At 40.1% G+C, this 20,385-nt stretch overlaps 1 protein-coding gene across 1 annotated transcript in view; it reads right to left on the bottom strand.

The window, feature by feature from the left end:
* The window catches only part of COG5 (component of oligomeric golgi complex 5), a 183,190-nt gene that overhangs the window by 5,959 nt on the left and 156,846 nt on the right, over window positions 1-20,385 (bottom strand). Inside the window, exons 16-21 of the mRNA XM_042470844.1 lie at window positions 17,269-17,331; window positions 13,020-13,123; window positions 9,704-9,941; window positions 6,438-6,514; window positions 4,364-4,490; window positions 3,438-3,517 (exon numbers count right to left, since the gene is read on the bottom strand). Coding sequence (XP_042326778.1) covers window positions 3,438-3,517; window positions 4,364-4,490; window positions 6,438-6,514; window positions 9,704-9,941; window positions 13,020-13,123; window positions 17,269-17,331 — 689 coding nt within the window. The remainder of the gene's footprint in view (window positions 1-3,437; window positions 3,518-4,363; window positions 4,491-6,437; window positions 6,515-9,703; window positions 9,942-13,019; window positions 13,124-17,268; window positions 17,332-20,385) is intronic.

The raw sequence follows: 20,385 nt of genomic DNA, 5'->3' as shown, positions 1-20,385 counted from the left end.
ATATACGAAGAAACAGCAATGGAAGAGCCAAGAACCCAGTTTGAAGTTGGCAAGTGCAGTACATTAGGAGAGGCAATTTCAAACTGCATTAGAGCCTACTCTGACAAATCAATCATAATGGCTTTCTAGCAAGAAAATAATTATGCATTTTACGAACTAGAGGTGATATTGGGCTGCTTGGATGGGATGTTTTGTTTAAATGTTTTGTTGAGTCATTTTTAAATATCATTGGCTGGCATTACTTTTGCTTGACTGAGCAAAAGCATCTTATTCAAGAGCATGGAACAAGCCCTTTGAAACAACGTTGTATAATCGGCAAGTGCATTGAGCTTACTGTTGAACTTCCAGTGCTCTGAAGTCTCAAACTGCACTGCCTATACTGCGTTTGAATTCTACCAAAAGTGGAATATACATTTAAGAATTAGGCATGAGAACTGATCTGCGTTTGTGGGAACAGGACATTTATTGGATTCTTATTACATTGACACTTGCTAGTTCCAGATGCAAGGAGCAATGGGAGTTATCTTTAAGAGGAGAAGACATAATAGGGCAGGCATAGGACACCTTGGGACCCTGGAACCAAATCCATCCCTCTTGGCACACAGGCCTGGTCCTTGTAGGATCCCCACATGGCCATGCTCTTTTTGGTGGTTTCCTAGCTCTCTTATGAGCTTGTCCCCCATGTTAATGGTTGAAATGCCTTTCCTGAAATTTGGTTACAATAACTTTCTGCTAAAATATGCTGCTTTTTTAGTTCTCCTCATTTACCTGTGGCTCACTTGACGCTGAAATGCAGCTTGCAAGAACGTAGGCTGAGGCTGAAAGAGGGTCTCTATCAGTATAACAGACCAAAGTCAAACATTTCAGGCATATCCCAGATCATAAGTGTCAGAGATGAAATTTGAATTAGGTGAGGAACTTTGTAGGAGAGGGCACTCCACTCGCCACCCAAGGCAATTGTATTGTTTTAATACAAACATTCTGACATAGCTCTAGTGAGAATTAAAAGAAGACTGATATTACATTTGCATTTCAGCCAATCTATGAGAGATGGTTTTGCTTTCAGCTCCTATGTTTGCCCCATGCAATTCATTTCCAGTTTAATGGAGAGCAAACACTAAATAATCTGGCCTTGCAAGGTCCCTGGCAGGATGAAAAATGAGCATATTTAAGAAGCTAAACTTCAGCCCTCTCTTGACAACAGTTCTATAGTTCTGACCAACTCTGAGGGTAAATACTGCCCTCAGCTCTGCCCTGTGGAATAGTTCATGGATTGCAAGTCTTCCTTAACATTTTTTGTGTCCTGGGGTGTATATTCATAGGGTAAAAAGCAGAAAACATTTCAGGACTACCTTGTCATTTGACCATTGCTCAATGACAAAAACACAAATACTTGGACATCTAAACTGAAGTCCAGTCCAGCTCAGCTCTTAATAAGACCTGTAAATCAGTTTGGAACTAAATATGCCACAAGATCTGAGCTTGGAAAAATTGCTTTTTACTAACATGGGTGAGTTGTGGGAGTCTTATCCCCCAAATTTAACTTTTTCAAGGACTGCCCAGAGCCAATACAAGATGAAATGCCTCTTGATTCAAGTTACTGGTCCAGATTTAGGCCTGCGTTTGTAGATTTCAGTTGCAATAAAGAGATTTGAAAGGGAAAACAAACCATAAAATAAGAGACTGAGATATCCACGCTGAGCCTATTACTTAATCTGAGTAGGATCTACTCTTTACGGCCTGAGGTAGAAGTGCTTTTCCTGACCCTTGAGACACATTAATGGGATTGCACCTGAGGAGTATTGCACATAAAGTGTGTATTCTGCCACTTAGTCGTAGCCCTTTCCCTGATACATTATGCACACATCATTACAGTGCCAGTGATGCAGACAAACCCTTTTCAAAATGTGCAGGAGGCAGGGAACACTTTAGTGGGTTGTATAGTCTTGCTGCGGTCAAGCTGGAAGTGACATGACATTTTTACCAGTGCTTGTTTTCAGCTGGGTTTGGGGGATATTTTTGGAAGTGGAGGAGTCCTAGAGGCAAAGTCATACAATTCCAGCACATTTTCAGGTTGTTTTGCATTATTTGGGGGCATTTTAGGCTGAAAGATTGCATAGATTAAAATAAATCATTCCCAGGGGCTTTGGTGTATGCTCTTTTTGTTGTTCTTGTGTGCCTTCAAGTCATTTCTGAGTTACGGCAACTCTAAAATGAATCTATCATGGGGTCTTCTTGGCTAGATTTGTGCAGAGAGGGTTTGCCATTGCTTTCTTCTAAGGCTGACAAACTGTGACTTGCTGAGGGTCATCCCATTGCTCTCCATGGCTGAGTGGGAATTCAAAACCTGGTCTCTCAGAAATCTAGTTGAATACTCAAGCTACTACTCCACTCTAGCTCTCAGGTGGCTGGTAGGGGCACAAAACTTTGCCTATCTCTAAGCAGATTTTAGCCAGTCTTTTCTGCTACATGATTTGTATCTTTCCAAACCCTATTACATTCTAGCCCACTTCCAGTCCAGTTATACTCGGTATTGTAACTGAAGAAGTGGGTTTATATCAATGATAAAAACCAATTTTTAGTCATACTGTCTCTAGTAAGTACTTTGGTGAAGGTGAGTTGATGTATTAACTTTTCAGAGAGGGAAATTCTCCGAAGTCTGTTATTCCAGAAACTAAAAAAACAAGCCTTTACTGTTAACTGTGCTTTGCAATCTCCATTTTAAGTGCCAAGAAAAATGGAAATAGGTGCCTGTGCCTTAAGTTTGCACTGGGACCTATGCTATTTCTTTTATATGCTTAAGTGTGTATGCATATGTGTATGCATGTGTTTAAATTAAAATATAATGCAATTGTTTTTCTTCCACAAAAATTGCTCACCAAACATTCTTTCTTCCATCTTTTGTTTTTTCCCCCACCAGAGAAAGAAGAAACTTGAACTTAAAACATACTTAACCTGAAAAGAAGTCACTTGACTTCAGTAGAACATTTAACTGTACCTTCATAGGATTACAGCCCCAGAGGTATTGCTTTATTTAAAATAAAATTCATAGAGGCAGTTCGACACAGGGCATCACCACAAAATACAACTAGTTGAATCCATAGACAACTACAAAATAAAGAATATCAATTTCTTCCAGAGTAGGAGTTCTGCATAATTTGAAAGGTACCTCTCTGTTCATCAAAGAAAGTCAAATAAACTATCACCTTACTGGTCTGCAGCTATTTATCCTCTGAAAGTAATGCATTCATAATTGTTTGCAGGAAGCTGCGAAGCTTACAGTAATTTTCATTTAAACTGTGTACCAAACAAGTATCTTTCAAGGGAGGTGGCAACCTAATGTATTAGCCAAAGTGGTGGGACAGAAAAGATCAGAGTATCCGGGTTATAAAACTGGAACATCACTGAATTAACTTTTAATGTAAAAAGCTTCTTACCGTATTAAAATGAGCCTGTCCTTCTCTGATGGATGGTCATCAAGCCACCGGGAATAACGCGCAATGGTCCATTCAGCTCTCTTTTATGGCAATAAACGCACACACAAAAAAACCCAAGAGATTTTCAGAAGTAGTTCATGTACTCACATCCCTGGCATTTTCATGTACTAAAGCAGATTGGTGGAGTTCACAAAAATCTTGAGAAAATGTCTAACAATACGTTGCCTGTAGCAATCCAGAGTATGATGCTTAACAGCATTGAACTTTATTTTATTTTTGGCTCTAGCAATCGTTCTGGAAAAGTGTAGAACAACCAGTTAATTGGGCTCAACTGGATTTTGCTTATAAATGGGCTAAAACCTGTTTTGCTTTGCTCTGTGGCTACTGCAGTCCACTACCTAGAAGCATTTGAAACACCCAAATCTAGATCAGGGTAGTGGTTTTTTAGTCCTTCAGTTCATTTTAGACTGCAGCTCCCTGAAACTCTTGCCATTGGCCAGGCTGGCTGGTGGCTTCTGGGAGTTACAGTCCAAAATTATCCAGAGGGCCAAGGATTCCAAGTTTCTGCTCTAAATCTAAGAAATAATTATGTTGTTACACCGGTTCCATCACTTTTGAACATTATTCTTTTTTTTCCCCTGTTGCATTTTGACTTACAATTATCACTAATGTAGAGTTGAATAATGGGGAAATGCATAAAAGAGGGGAAGAGCAGCTTCTATGATGCTTTTGTTTAAAAATATTACTTCTGCTCTACTGCCAGATGTTACAAAGAATATAAAATGTCTTCAACCTTCTGCTATAATCTTATACAATCAAACCAGGCAAGCTGCATCTTGAATAGCACTTGTTACAGCAATTAGAGATAAATGGCTTTTTGCTCTTGATGGAGGGTTTAACATGAAAAGATAGCATAATCTCATTACCTGGAATGGAGATTTTAATTCAGGTGGTGCCCTTGTAAATAGGAACTGAATAACAGTACTGAATGGAATAACATCTCCCACGGCCGGGCTATTGGCAATATGCTCACTAGTTTGGAACAGCATTGGTCTGCATGGGGAAGAAAGCACAAACAGTATGATACAGTTAAAAGAGAAGAATATTATGTTTGCATTACCATTTATGAGTAAAATGTTGGTCATGGTGGATGGATGGTCATTTAACATTTCCTCTTTAGGTCTCTCTCAAGGGAATTCCCACCACAAAATGCCCACACAATGAGGTCTCCATATTTAGCACTTTACTTTGTCCCCAAAATTGAATGACAAGGTAACCGCTTGCATAACACACCAAAAAGAGACACACATGCCTAAACTTTGCAAATGCCAAATTTATCTATTTTTATTTTTATTCTATTTATATTCCCCCACCCCTTTCCTTTGGCATGGGACTCAAGACAGCTGTCAGACTCTACCAATTCTGCCATGTTCTATTTGTTTTGGTGTAGTGGGCATGTAGCAGACGTGTAGTAGTGTGTAATAAAATGTGTTGTTCCATTGCATGTGTTTGGTATGTTGGGCTAGGATGGGATGCAGGGGTTCAACTGCTCTGTAAAGCCTAGAAAGATGAGGCCAGTCTAAGGACTGTGTAGGAGGGTTTCCTTCTAGCCAAGCTCCAGCTTATCACCAGGTTGGCAGATAGAATCCCACAAGCTGGCCAGCCGGAGAAATGAATAGATTGGGGGGGGGGCATGTAGAGGTTGTTATGGGAATGGTGTGAAAGTGCGCCAAGTTGGTGGGGTGGGGTCATAAATTTTCAAATGTCTTTATTATGCTTTGATGTGTCCTGATATCCTCAGTTCTAACCAAGACATCTTACTAGTCTCACTAGCAACTTCTGTCTCTGAAGAATGCAGCAATAAAGTTCTTTTGTTAACCAACCGAAGCCTGATTGTCTGTATCTGGGAGGGAGAGTTTTCTCTAGTTCTGACAACAACTTACAACCAGAATATATGCCTATGTATATATGCAAAGTTGGAAATAATCACTGCAATTTTAATAGGAATGCAATGCATAAGGGAGAAAACTGCCCACAACTGTGCCTACTCTGTCTGCTGACCAGGCAATGACTCTTGATAAGCAACCCCAAGCCCCCTTTGTTCATGTGTATGTTTCTTTGTCTTTAAACTGGACTTGGATTAGACACCCCTTCAGACATTTGTACAATGCAAATGTGGCCACCCCACCATTCCTTGTTATGGCAAAATGGAAAGGACTCAGAGAAAATCACAAGGTCACTGAATCTGTCTCCTCTTCTTACTGACTCCAACTTTTTGCTGAGAGGAGATTTTTCTCCTTTTTGCTGAGAGGAGATTTTTCTCCTGTTTTTCCTGCCTATTCAGAGCAACAAGATGGAATCAACCCATGATATAGCATATTTCCACCTCCATCGCTGGAAAATTTGCTCCTCCATAAGAGTGTGACTTATCACAACTTGATAGATCTAAACTGGAACCATTGAAAATCCAGACCAAAAGGCAGCAGAAGCCAAGCACAGGCCCAGCTTTGCTCATGCTGTACTAAAAGCAAGCATCGCCCCTGAAAAACAAAATCTGCTCCTTCTTTTTACAGTTGTTTGCTGCTTTCCTTCGTAATCTTCATGCTACCCTATTATTAAATTTCGTAGGTGATTGTTTGTACTAACTGCCTATTATTTTAATTAAACAGTTTCCCAACACTGCATATCAAATTCTGTTTTTAAAGGGGTAAGCCCCCAGTGTGACTACACATCTTATTATTGCAAGACCGAAAACAAAAGCAGAGGTACAATTTAGCTGACATTTGCATGACAAAATTCTCCAAGTCACAGTCACACTGGATAAAATGTTAAAAGGAAATGGAAAAAAAAAAACACGTACCAATTTGTAATTTACATGCGATGTTGCCAGAAGGTTTTAATTAAATTCCCATGCAAATGAGAAATCATGAAAGTTTGTTTAATGAAAAAAAATGGAAATCGTGGTGCCTGCTGTTTAGAAATATTCTGAATCCCACTTACCTGAATGATCTTAAGAGTCTGTAGGACTTCCCCAGATCAGACACTCGCCTGCAGAGGGGAGCCACTGCTAACTCCATCTGTGAAAGAAAATGAATTGCTCTTCAGCCTGGGGTTGAAAGTCCCATGACAAAGCAGACAGACAAGAATAAGGGAGGGAAGCTTTTCAATAAGTAAACTTTACAGACAAAAAACAAGGTCAGGCTTCACTGGCAGTGTTTCTGACTAGATGTGTGCCAATTAGTTTAGTGCGGAAATGTCACAAGTGAAGGCCAGGTTCGTCAATTTCCTGTCAATTAATGAATGGCACGGGCTCATTATCCATGGACAACCAGCTAGCTGTCTAGTATCTTCATCAGTATTGTCTAGATACAGCGATGATTGCCAAGGAATGCTTACATTTAGCCTATAGAAGCCCATGAACCTATTCTGTTTCCTTTTGTCCACTTCTTTCTACATCTGATTGTTCAGAATACGATGGAGTTTGGACTGTCATTTCCTTTCTGCAATGCTAAATATGAGCCAAGAATAAGCCAAAGTACTTCTTAACGTCTTTATTCATGATTGGCAAGAAAAGTCTCACTATCATATAAATGGACAATAGTTTCATGACATCCAATGCCCCTTCTTCCACCTCTGTACTTCAACAGCTTTAAGAACCTAAATTGCTGGCAGAGGTAACAATCATGTGGCCTTCCAGAAGTGTCTTCCAGTAGGAATCTAACAGCTGAAGCTGGTCCTCATTAATGTATGGTTTAGAGTTTCCTCAAAGCATGATAATAGCATTTAAGAGGTGGCTAAGATATAGGCACTGTGTAGCTGCCTGTGTTTCTGAGAGTGGCTTGATCCTGAATGAGGGATTGGCAAGGTGCTGTAGGCTATATTTCAGAGGAAGACAATGCTATTCCACCTCTGAGTATTCCTTGCCTAAGAAAATCCTAAGAAATTCATGGGGTCACCCTAAATCGACAGGCAAGTTGAAGGCACATATGTACACACAACCCTGACCTATACATTCCTCCCACCATTAGACTCTTGTATGACAGTGAAGATTGGTCGGTTCACAGAAACTCTTAACAATACAGTAACATCAGACCTACTGTTAAAAATGGGAGGCTGATAGTTTCATGTTGTGATGGAGGGCCAGGGGGGCACTGGTCTTCCTCCTCCTTTTTAAGAGTACTTATTAAAGCTGGCAGAGAGAAGTAATTATAAGCTCTGGGCCACAGTATCAGCCCTAATAATGAACTATGGACAGTGGCATCACTAGGGGGATGCGGGGGTGGGTGGGTGGGTGCAGTCTGCACCCCATGACATCCCAAGGGGGGGTGACACCACTGCTCCTCAACCACCTACCTTTGGGCAGAAACAAGCTGTGGCATTCATCTGTGCATTTTGGCTGGACAAATAAAGGTATCACTGGTGGATTTTTTTATTTTAATAAAATATTTTATTTTATTTTAATTATTATTTTAATAAAATGATATCTTCAGATGTATTCAGCTTGAATCCTCAGCAACAAATGCTATAGTAAAGCTGTTTTGCTGTAGAAACAAAGGGCCAATCATATATTCATTTATTCACAGATCAAGACCCAACTCAGACCATGTCTACTTAACCCTTACTCATGAGGGGAAAAAATATAAATTATCTCAGTTCTCCTGGACCAATCTTTTCTATTTTGATGAACAAAGATAGTATCTTATTCCATATAATAGCAACCTAATTATTTTTGCCAGTTAACGTTTTTGCCATTTCCCCCCCTTCACTAAGCTGAAACCCATTGTCATCAGACATTTTTGTGCCAGATACTGAAAAAAATTCCCCCCCTTCATCTGACTTCATCGTGTTCATGTTTCAGTTCTTTTAGAATAACAAATCCACATGGCATTTAAAGGGCAAAATATGACTCCCAACTTAACTTGATGGAAAATAGTCCAAATTATTGTAACCTCCACACACTTGGCTTTGTTATACAGGAACAAAGCTTTTCATAATGAGCAGATCATAAGGTATTACTGTTTCTAAATGATACCACATGGTATATATAAATGTCAAGAAAATGCCACAAGTGTACCTCACTAACCTAAGGAAATATTTTGTAACCAGTCCTAAAAAAGTGGAAATTGAGCCATGTGTTCAGTATAAGTGATTATTTTCACCTTTCAAGTATCTGTCAAGCTCATTGCTCTACAAATATCCATGTTTAGTCTGCTAGACAAAATATAGTCCATTTTCCTAACAATTGGGATGTCCTGGGTGAAGTACCCTGCCCTCCAAAGTAAGCTTTCTGCATGGCCTGGATGTTTTTCAACCATCTGTGGACAGATATCTTGGCCACCATTTCTAGGGTTTTGCCTCACATTCTCACTTTTGTATCTTGTGTAATGTGGCAATTTTTTAAAATTTGAAGTGGTGTCCCAGTGAGATCACTCACTGGTCACTAACCTTATTTATCATTTTCTTGCTACGTTTACACCCCTTTTCCCATCATGAATCTCAAGGAGGTGTAGATGGGGTTTCTTCCCCAATAAAAAGTGACCCGACTCAGACTGGGTCTGAAATTTGGTAGATGAACATTTCATAAGATGCGATTGCTTAGAAAGTCTGTAAATGGAGCACTAAAGCAGAAAAAAAATCAATTTTCAAACTATACTGTTGTTCAGGATGTATACATAAGAAATCTATGCTCTCTGTATGGCCTTAAAATACTTGTCTTCGAACGACTACTCCTGAATCACTGTTTGCTAGGATTCAGGCACATCATCAGTTATGTGCAGCAGGCACGAATGGGTCTTTCCACAAAAGTTTGGCACAGCTTAGAAAAGTCATTTTTGGGGGATATAACTCCCAGAATTCCTAGCCAGCAGGGAAATGCGGGGAGCTGCAATCCAAAGTAGTAATTTCTACAAAAGAACTGCATTTGGCCACACCTTTCCCTGCTCTGCAATGGTCACAAATGCTATTTTAGAGCTGCCTAGGGAAAGAACTCACCAGCATTTTTCTTTGCTCTTGATTTAAACTGGACTCATCAGGGGCTCTAAAGTTTACAACTGCTGCAATGAAGAATGTAAAGAGAAGGCATATTTCCAACAGCCTTATGGTATTTGCTTTTCTCAAACTCCAATCTAGGCATCTGAAATACTGCCCTGTGTCATATAGTCTGGTGGACATTTTTAGGTGAAGAAGAAAACACAGGACAACAAAGCATCCTGCGCAGTTCAGTGCATGTGAACAAATAAAATCAAAGGCAGCCTTCTTTCATCTACCTGCGCAAAGTCAGCAGCAAGCCGCATCTTCCCACCTTCACCCAATGGCCTTAGCAGGCTGGCGTTGCGGATAAAAATTTCAATTGCTCTCTGAGCAATGGCTTCAGTACTCTCATAGACAAAGTCATAACATTCAAAGTGCCTGAAATAGTCATTCATGACTCTTGAAATGAAACCCTGGAGCTCCTTCATGTACAGAGAACAAGGGGTGTCTGGTTTTCCTGAAGTGGGTAGTGACCTGCCAAAAGGATAAAAAAAGGGAGGGCATGTTAATTTCCTGTTGATATCAACTGAACAGTGTTTTGCAACTGTGCTGTTTGTTTTTGTCCCGAGAAAGACAGGAGAAAAGCAAAGGCTGCAAAAACACAGTATCCTTTTTCGGACTGAAAAATAAGGAGCTCCCTCTAGGAGCAGTATCTGAAATGTTTCTTCTTCCGTTGTTGCCTTTCTGACATGTCATGCCATCCCTCCAGCCCCACATAGAGGGTTTTTTTTCATCATCTGTAAGCCTAACACTTTAAATCTATCCTTTAAATTTAAACAGCCCAGCTGTTGGTGTAATTCTCTAACAACAGCCCACATCATCCTAGACTACACATTATGCTGCCAACAATCCAACCTGACCCCAAACCCTCTTTACTTAGTCTCTTAAAAGTGTTGTAATGCTGCATCACAGATTATACATGCATTCCCTTATAATCTGGCCAGAATGACCCTAAACTGCAGGCTGTGATTACAAGTAACCAGAGGAATCAAGCTTCCTTCAAAATACATGCCATCCACTTCTCATGGGATTTAGTTAAAGTGAATCAGGAGTCTGTATGAGAATTCTTTAAATGTTAGCAAGACTTCTAGTGTCATGTGTGTGAGTATATTTTAAGATGCACCACTTTAGAAAGGAACATGATTGTGCATATTTTTCAATACAATGTTTGCCATGTCAGTATTTTCTGCTGGATTTCCTGAGGGAAGATGAGCACTCAGAGCTGCAGCAGAATAGGGTCAAATTGGAACAGAAAACCTGTACACTGGAATGACTAATCATGCTCCTGAATTTTTCAGTCACCACAAAGAAAAAAAATGAAAGGCATAGAAACAATCTATGAAACCAAAAGCATAGTTCTGAGCACAGCTACTGGGTATACACAACTAAAGCTTCAAATAGATAGGATTCACTCCCTCACAGGTTCCCAGAGGATTAAAAGTGGGCTTGCCTTGGATGGCAACCTGTCCTGGAAATTGGATAGAGGGACCATCACTTTGTTAGTTCTGCTGGATTTCTCAGTAGCTTTGGTTACCATCAACCCTGGCATGTGTCTGCCTCACTGGGATGGGACTTGGTGACACTATTCTGTAAAGACAGTAGTCCTCCATGGTGAGATACAGATTCAGAAGGTAATGCTGGGGGACTCCACCTTGAGTCTTTTCACTGTTGGCTTGTTGAGGACCTCAGGGCTGTGCATCAAGCTGTTTAATATTCAAATCTGACTGCTTAGGGTTCCCGTGCCACCAATATGCTGGTGATACCCAACTCTATTTCTCCTTTCCTTCTAAACCCAAGTAAGTTGCTTTAGTTCTAAAGTGTCTGACATTTCTAATGGATCAGGTGAGAAGAACAAACTGAAATTTAATTCAGACAAGACAGAGATGTTCTTGATCGATGAGAAGACAGAGCAGGAAACAGGGATTTTTGCCAGTACTGGCTGGGGTTAAGCTCCCTCTAAAGACACAGATTCTCAATTTCAATGGAGTTCCAGGTTTTTACTATAGCATTTGCACAAATAAGACCAGCACGCCAGCCGCACTGTTAGTGGAAATATTTTATCTGGATGTGATAATTTATGTCATAGTTCCATCCTACTTGGATTACTGTAATATGCTCTAGGTCAATCTGCCTTTGAAGACTGCTTGGAAATCCAGGTAAGTATGTCACTGGCTACTGGTCCATTTCAGAGCACAATTCCAAGTGCCTGGGTATGACCTATAAAGCCTTACACAACTTGAATGCAGGCTATCTGAAAGATCATATGTTGTCATACAAGTCTGCCCAGGCCTTGGGATCTGCAGGACAGGTCCCTTCCATGGTCCTGCCAACTAGACAGATACTTTTGGGCAGGACATAAGAGAGACCCTTCTCTGTAGTCTCTTCCAGACTGTGACACTCCTTTTTGAGAGAAGCTAGATTTCCACACATATGCTGTTGTTCTGCAAACAGGGCAAGAATTTTATATCATGGAGGCTTTCAAGATTTTAAATGGATGAGTTGCACTTTTTAATATTTTATTTTTGCTAATCATTATTGAGCAATTTAAACTGTTTTGACTTACTTTGTGTTTTAACATTACATCCTTAATTTGTATTTTATATTGTTCAATATTTTACTGGTAGTTGTTTTTATGGGGGGGGGGGATTAAACCTATACTGGAAGCCATCTTGTAACCCAGCCATGGGATAAAGGGAGGATATAAATTTCATAATACATAAAATAAATAAAATTAAATTCCCGTAGCTACAATCATAATCCTGAGCAACCCTATGTTCTCCATCTTCCACAGTTCTGCAGAAGAGCCAAGTTTGTCCAAGATCTCCACACTGATGATGCAAAAATTGACATGAGGATTTAAGAAGCAGCATGTTAGATCAGACTGAAGGCCTATATTGGTCCAGCATTTTGTTCACACTGTGGGCAACCACAAAGCAGATATGAATGCAACAACACCCTCTCAACTCATATTCCCCAGAAGCTGGCATTTAGATGCACATGCAAGTGGACTTCCTGCTCCCTGTCAACCTCACTTTCCCTCTGTACACCTGACGCTTTTGTTCATCAGGAAAACATCCTGGTGCAGAAAGAAAATGTTCTGAGCTGAAAGACTCAGTGAAGATTATGCTGCATTTTCCCAAAGACTTAGGAGAGACAATAAAATACCTGGTTCTACATTAATGTTGTAGACATATAACATAAAAAGATCTGTCAAATTATAATAAAATATGGTTTTAACAGGCCTTTGTAACATTATTTAACCAGATTTTCCCCATATATCTAATAAAAATATTAAAACTAAATAATCAAAGTAATAGCCATTTAAAAGAAGATCTCAGTGGAATCCTCTTTTTATATTTCATTTAAAAAGTGCTGTCCAGGTTTACTTTCCAGGCTTGGAAATAATTAGAATAGCATGTGTTTTCATCACAAACAGACTGGAGTGTAGCTGGGTTGCTGAGACAAGCACTTCTCTTGAGAGGTCACTGCGATAATAGAATCTATTTTTTATCTGGTACACCTATCATAGATATGTCTAAGTGACTCCATTACCCAGAAAAGTCTTCCTGATGCATAGTGATGATAATAGCTTCTACTGAGTCACCAACTGAGTTCAGTAAAGGTTGCACGGCATTTCCCATCAAATCATGGACTATCTAGAAAAGCAATAACCAAGAATGAAAAACCGTGAGGAAAAAACATACACAAATCAACAATATGTTTACACTCTCTGAGTTAAATTAAATTATTAAAACAGACTTGACTGACTGTGTAGAGTGCTGTTTTGTGCAATGACACAACATTATGGCATATAGTTTTTTGCTATGACATTCACCAAGCAATATTTCTGAAAATGTTATTTTATTACAGGTGACTGTTTCTTTACTGGCCCTTGTTCAACTCGACATTCTATATAAAGGGAGTTGGAAGAGTTCCGCTTAGGTTGCACAATATATTTATTTTTGTGAGAGTTTGTATACATTTGTGTACATACACATACATGGGTATGGGTGTTACATGTGTGCAAAAATAAATATATTTGTTGACTTAGCTGGAATTTCTCATGCTCCCCTTGTGTGGAGCAAAGGGTTGATGAAGGGTCCACAAGGAAAGAGTCACTTAGAACAGAATGATTCAGAGAAGTTTAATATGATGTGACAGCCATCCCTAGAGCTTTATAGAAACTGAAGTTAACTGAATGAATAATTTTTGGTTCAGCATCCATCTGTGTATTTACTCTTCTTTTTAAAATCTTAAAATGGAAAGAACAAAAACTCTGATTTGTTGAACTGAAAGGCAACATAAACATTTTAAAAATAAATAAATAAGCAAATGGGTCTCATTTTTTAAAAACGGATAATGAAGTGGCTGGTTGGCTGGTGTGTGTCTGTGTTTGTGTTTATGAATTAAACACATTTTCATACTCTTTAACAGATAATAGATAGATATTAACAATGAACGAAGAAAAGTATCATGACCAAGAGGAATGGTGGGCAGGTGTCTCCTGTTCTCAAGATCAGAGTCAAACCTTTTGATCTCCTTTGGAAGCACAGGTGCCAATAATACCTTTTCATTGTAAGATATTATTTCCTATGTTTTCGGCCTGTCCTGTGATTAATATTTTTATAATAGTTTGCTAACAAGGAAGAAATGTCAAATTTTAAACTTTAAGAGTAACATATAACTGTATAGGCTTGTAGTATGCCAGGTAAATTAACAGCAATGTAGACAGGAAAAAAGCATAGTTTAGGCCTGGCTGAAGCCATCAGTTACCAGCTGTGGAGAAATGGGTATTCAAAATTGCCCACCAAGTGCCCCGTGTGGATAATCGCCTCTCTGGAATGAATCACTGTCACTCAGTTTTTGAAGTTCAGCAGCAAAAATGGTAGACAAAAGTGACAGTTGGTAGTGTAGGAACACAAGCCTCAAGATTGCATCTGTAGTGCTGCTACTAAGTTTGTTTCACTACCTGCAAACGTCCTATCAAAGCATCGAGGATCATCACCAATGAATTCCTGGCGGTTGCAGGGTGCTTACATCGAAGCTGGACATTTGATCATGTTTCTTTTGTCTTTTCTTTTCTGTACTATCTGCCACTGTGTTCTCTGGGAGCTATTGCCAGAGGTCTCATTAGGTCTAACTGAGTGGGCATTTCTTTCAAGATCTGGTGGGTATTGTGATGCCAAGTGTCTCAAAAATTTGCATCATTTGGGCTTTGGTAGAAGCGGTTAGGGTCTCGTCGTCATGGAAGATACCAAGCTTGAAGGGGAATCCCCATCTGTGCTTTATTCTTTTGGAGAGCAGAACGGCTATAAAAGGCTTGAGGGACTGCTTTTCCATAGTCTCTCCACTGAAATATCTTGGTAGACTGTCATTTTTATGCCCCTCATAATCAAGAGCTATGACTCTCGCCAAGGTGTTCAAAACTGAAGTTTTCTTTGGAGATCTTGCAAATTGCATGATAATATCCCCGGGGGCTTTGTTAGCTGGCTGTTGCCGCATTAGGGAGTGATGCATGCGTTCTATGCCTGATGACGACAGATTTAGCTTGAGATTTATTTTATTCATCCATGTAAGTATTAAAATTTGTATAGAGGAGAGGGTCACCGATTCTGGAATACCTTTCAGACGAAGCTGAGAATTTGCTTGTTCTAAGGAACAAATTTTCTTTTCGTGAGGAGATCTCGATTGAAATGTGGCATTGGCCGTTTCCTTTATATCTTGGATTTTGTTTGAAATCTCAGAGATTTTCAAACAAAGTGGCTCTAAAGCAAGTGATTAATCTCTTTGTAGATCTCTGACCAAATTTTCACACAACTTTTCTAATAATTCTGGAAAGGGGAGGTCTGAGACAACAGGAGAGCCGGGGTTCCCGCTTCTACTTGCCTTATTAGAGCCATGTGTCATGTTGGTATTTATTGGGTTTCTCTTGTCTGGTTGTGGTTTTGCTTATTTTCTGGGTGTGTAAGAATCCATAATAAGTTGATTAGCTGCCATTTTTAATGTGAACATCAATAACCACAGTCTTGTTGATTTTTAAGTTGAAATTCTTACTTTTATTTAGAGCTAATCATCAGGATTGAGGCAAGCTCTTAGACTATGTGTCTGCCATCATCATCATCATCATCATCACCTCTACTACCACTACCTCCACCAAAATAAGAATATTAATAAAACTAACAAGCACATCAGGAAGGAAGAGGTACAGTCAATGTTTCTTTTAAGGTGGGAAGAAGATAGAAAGGCAGGGATAAACTGTTCAACCTAAGAACCACTCCTAAATGTAAAGCACTGAGGTAAGACCTTTCCAATCTAGTCAGATGTGTTGGTCTGCAACTTCCATCATTATTTTTTGCTTGCTATGTTGGTTGCAAATGATGGGAGCTATAATCCAACACAGGGGTAGGCAACCTTTTTGAGCCGGGGGCCGGGTTGCTGTCCCTCAGACAACTGGGGGGCCGAAGCCGAAAAATAAATAATTAAAAAAATTTTTTTTAAAAAAAATTAAATATATAAATAAACCAGGACAAATGTAGGACAAAATTTTCAAATGGAAGACACTTTTTTAAAAAAAATGGAGGACACGCAAAAAAATTTGCTGGTTTTTAAAATAATGTTAATATAAATGCATGTTTCTGAGGCTTCTATAGACAATTGCCCCCCAAAGGTCCTGGCGGCAATCGGCGGCAGGACCTGGCTGGGGCCGGTCCCAAGGCCTTGCCGGGCCGCATCCGGCCCGCAGGTTGCCTACCCCTGATCCAACACATCTGGAAGGTAACAGACCGGTTTAGCTTGTTCATTCCCACCTACCATGTACTACATATTGCCTCAGATGAACCTTCCTTAATTTGGTAGTCAATTGGTAATTATTAATACCCAAAGTAATGACACAAATACAAATAGACAGCATGGTGTAATGGTATGAGCACTGAACTAGGACACTGGGAGACCAGAGTTCGAATCACCACTGAGCCATGGAAACCCACTGGGTGATCTTAGGCAAGTCCCACTCTCTCAGCCTCAGAGGAAGGCAAGGGCAGAACTCTTCTGAACAAAGATTGTCATGAAAACCCTGTCATAGATTTGTTTTAAGCTTGCCACAAGTCAGAAATGACTTGAAAGAACAACAACAACACAAATATTAATCGACAGTTTATTTTTATTTTTCAGCAGTTTCCCAGTCTATCTGTACATAACGTGTTGTTGTTGTGTGCCTTCAAGCTGTTTACAACTTAGCAATCCTATGGTGACCCTATCATGGAGTTTTCTTGATAAGATTTGTTCAGAGGGGGTTTGCTATTGCCATCCTCTGAGGATGAGAGAGTGTGACTTGCCCAACGTCACCCAGTGGGTTTCCATGGCCAAGTGGGGATTTGAACCCTGGTCTCCAGAGTCATAGTCCAACACTCAAACCACTATGCTACACTGGCTCTCTTGCAATGTGTAAAGGTTAACGGTAAAGGTTTTTCCTTGACACAAATGTCTAGTCGGAACCAACTGTGTCAGGGGGATACTCATCTCTGTTACTAAACTGAAGAGCCACCATTTTCCAAAGATGACTCTAGTAGTCATGTAGCCAGCACGACTGCAGAGAACATTGTTACCTTCCCACCAATGTGGCAGCTATTTATCTATTTACATTTGCTTGCTTTTGAACTGCTAGGTTAGAGAAGCTAGGACTAGTAATGAGATCTCACTCTGTCACACTGCACTTGGGCCTCGAACTGCCAATCTTCCTTATGATCTTCACAACTGGTGTCTTAACCACTAAGTCACCACGTCCCTTGTATTGTGTACTTACCTTCAAAGCTGTGCTAACTGTTTCTTCAGAAGCTGCTGGAAAGGCACTTTGGCTGGACACCACCTAAAAAAAATGTATCCAAATACTGAAGCCCAGTGAAGCCACCTCTCAGTGAGTGCTAATATATAGATACTGTACTGTATAGATATACATGGACACAGTGGTCCCCTCCTCAATTGTGCTCTGGATGCCAGCAAAGCCATTAAACACTCCTTGCTGTGTGTAACTCTGTAGGAGGTCAAGCTTCCGTACACAGGAGTTACTCAGTCCTTTTGCATACTGGACTGCAGTTCTACAAATAAAGCAGCCAGCAGAAACCTCACAAGAAAAAGCAGATCCTCTACTTTCTCTGCCTGCAACAAAAACCACATAACATATTCTAATCAAAAATAAGCCTGACTGTAATTTCACGATAACAGTTATACAACGGATCTCATGTGGCAAAAGAAATACTCTTAATTACACTGGTCCTCAGGGACCTCCATGGTTTTTTAATGCTGAACCTAAAAATCCACCCCCAAGATACATCTCACATCTTTTCTTTGCTGCTGACAGCATTTTTTCTATAAAAAAAAAAAAAGGAAAGCTAAGGAACCCACACTTAAAAAACCCATCTGTTCCTCCAAAACTATTTCTAAGTTACTCAGCCTATGCATTCCAGAAGAACATTAGCAATTTCTATAGGAGTTGTGTGCCTTTTAATCAAGAACTGAGCCAAGCATTGTGAAATGTGTAATTTTAACTAATTTCTAGTCTACATTTAAGTCTGTCAATGATACAGAAATTGCAATGGAATTATATTGTGAAATAAAAAGCCCTGCTTTTGTCTCTTATGCTCCTGATTTAAAACTCCTGACTAGTTAGTATCCAAAAAGAAATCCAACAAGTTCAATACAGTCGAAGAAGATCTGGGTCTTCTTAACAAAATCCTGCAGCATATTGACATGGTGTCACTTGTGCCATTCTCCAGTGACTAGAAAGTCTATAGTATAGACCAAGCTGCATCATGTTAAAAAGGATTCATTTAATCACTTAGGGAACACAGTTGCATAAGATCAAGAGAGCGAGCCTTTGCCAACGAAGCTTCATCCAAGCCAGAGAGGTCATCACAAAGCTTTAGAGCACAGAGGTATTAAAAAAACAGTATGCCAATAAAGATGAACATAGGCTGCAGGAGGAAGAGGTTCCATTGCCGATGGTCCCAAACACACTACAGAAGTAATCCAGTTTGAGACCACTTTAACCGCCATGGCTCAGTGCTAAGGATTTCTGGAGACTGTAGTTTTGTGGGACATATAGCGTTCTCTGCCTGAGAGAACTCTGGTGCCACAATAAACTACAGTTCCCAGGATTCCCTAGCACTGAGCCAGGGCAGTTAAAGCAGTCTCAAACTGGATTGTTTCTGCAGTGTGTTTTGGAGTTTTGGATGTGTACAAAGCCATAGTAGGATTTCCTGTTTATTTTGAACCTAGCTGAACACTGACTTACAAAGCATCTTGGAATTGTAACTTTTACGCTTCTAAGTAGAAGAGATTAATAGGCCTCCTATTAGTGACATATGCAGGCATAAGTCCATCTTACAATTGCATGTCTTTTTTTTTATTGTTACAGAGACTAATATTTTTTTCCACCCTCGGCAATGACCAAATACCCTCTGACTGATTATTCAGCTGCTGAAGTCCCACTACACAGCCATTTCATGGCTTGCGGAGAACACTGGGACTGGAGAAGTGTTTGGCTATGTCCTCATAGCCAGATGCAGAATGATGACATCATCCACTGAGACCTATAGAGGACCCTGGTAATTACTCTACATCTGGCTACTGGGACACAACCAGACATTTTGCTAATCCTCCCTGCTCTTCACCAGCCAAGGAATGGCCAAGAGCTAAACGGTGGCTCCAACAGGTGCTGAGAAAAAATATATAACAGCTTTGCATGCAGAACTAGTATACTATGCTGTGTGTTTCAAGATCGCAGACTCCATGTGGATTATACCTTCTTTGAGTGATAGAGTGGAGCCTTGCCTTATGCGGGGGATCCATTTCGGACCCCGCCGTGCAAGGCAAATTCCGCCTATGCTCGAGCCCTATTCGGTATAATGGGGCTCATACTCATGGCAGGACGGTGCGTGTGCGCTGCAGCCACGCGCACCATTCATTGCATTGCCACGCGGCTTCTGTGTAAACAGGAAGGCGCATATGGAGCGTGTGCACTGTACAAGTTTCCTCCTATATGAATTCATTTGTATTCTTCCTTGTGTCCTCAGTGCTTGGGGTATGTTTCTGGTCCTTCCAAGCTGGAGAGAAGGAAGACTCCAGGTCACCAGAACTGTGAGAAGCATTGTCTCGTTTCATCCAGGAAGAGGAAGAAAAGAGAGCGAGAAGAAAGCCAAAAACAGCACTCAACACTGCTGCTACCTTAGCGCGCCCAACAGGGGCTGGTGGTAAAAGAAGTGAATATCAAAGGATAAGGGCCCCTCTTTTTCACCCTTTATAATATATACCACAGAAAGAAATAAACAGAAGTGATTTCCCTCTACAGTTTGTGATTTGAACTGTGAGTCTGTGGTTTAAGGGTGTGGGAAATAAATATCCTACTGAATGTACCAGCACACCTAGAGATGATGTTCTGTTATTTAGATCCCCACTTAAACCATAAATCAATTGAACCTTTAAGCCAGTGGTTCCCAAACTTTGGTTCCCCTGGTGTTTTAGACTCCAAATCCCAGAAGCCCCAGCCAGGTTGCCAACTGTCAGGAAGTCTCAAACATCTGAAGAAGCAAAGTATGGGAATCACTGCTCTAAGTGTTCCTTTGTAATTATTACACCAAATATGTAAATTCTGTCTAGCTTCAACAGCTTTCTGAATCACCAGAACAGAAAAGAGAGCACATGAGAGTAAGATGCACATTAATATGCGCAAAAGAGAAAGGGGCTATAGGAAGAAAATCTAGATATATTCCAATCTATTAAATAGTTATATGCAGCCCACCCATTTGAAAATTAGGTACTAACACTCACTGACACTGTTTTACAAGCATTTTTGCACTTGTCCCCCAATTGGATCAAGGATTTATGCATAAGTATTCAAACTTAATGAATATTTACATTTCGT

Source organism: Sceloporus undulatus, chromosome 5, assembly GCF_019175285.1.
Source record: "Sceloporus undulatus isolate JIND9_A2432 ecotype Alabama chromosome 5, SceUnd_v1.1, whole genome shotgun sequence".
NCBI lineage: Eukaryota > Metazoa > Chordata > Lepidosauria > Squamata > Phrynosomatidae > Sceloporus > Sceloporus undulatus.
The sequence above is the reverse complement of the archived record's forward strand: the minus strand, read 5'-3'. Positions and strand labels throughout refer to the sequence as shown.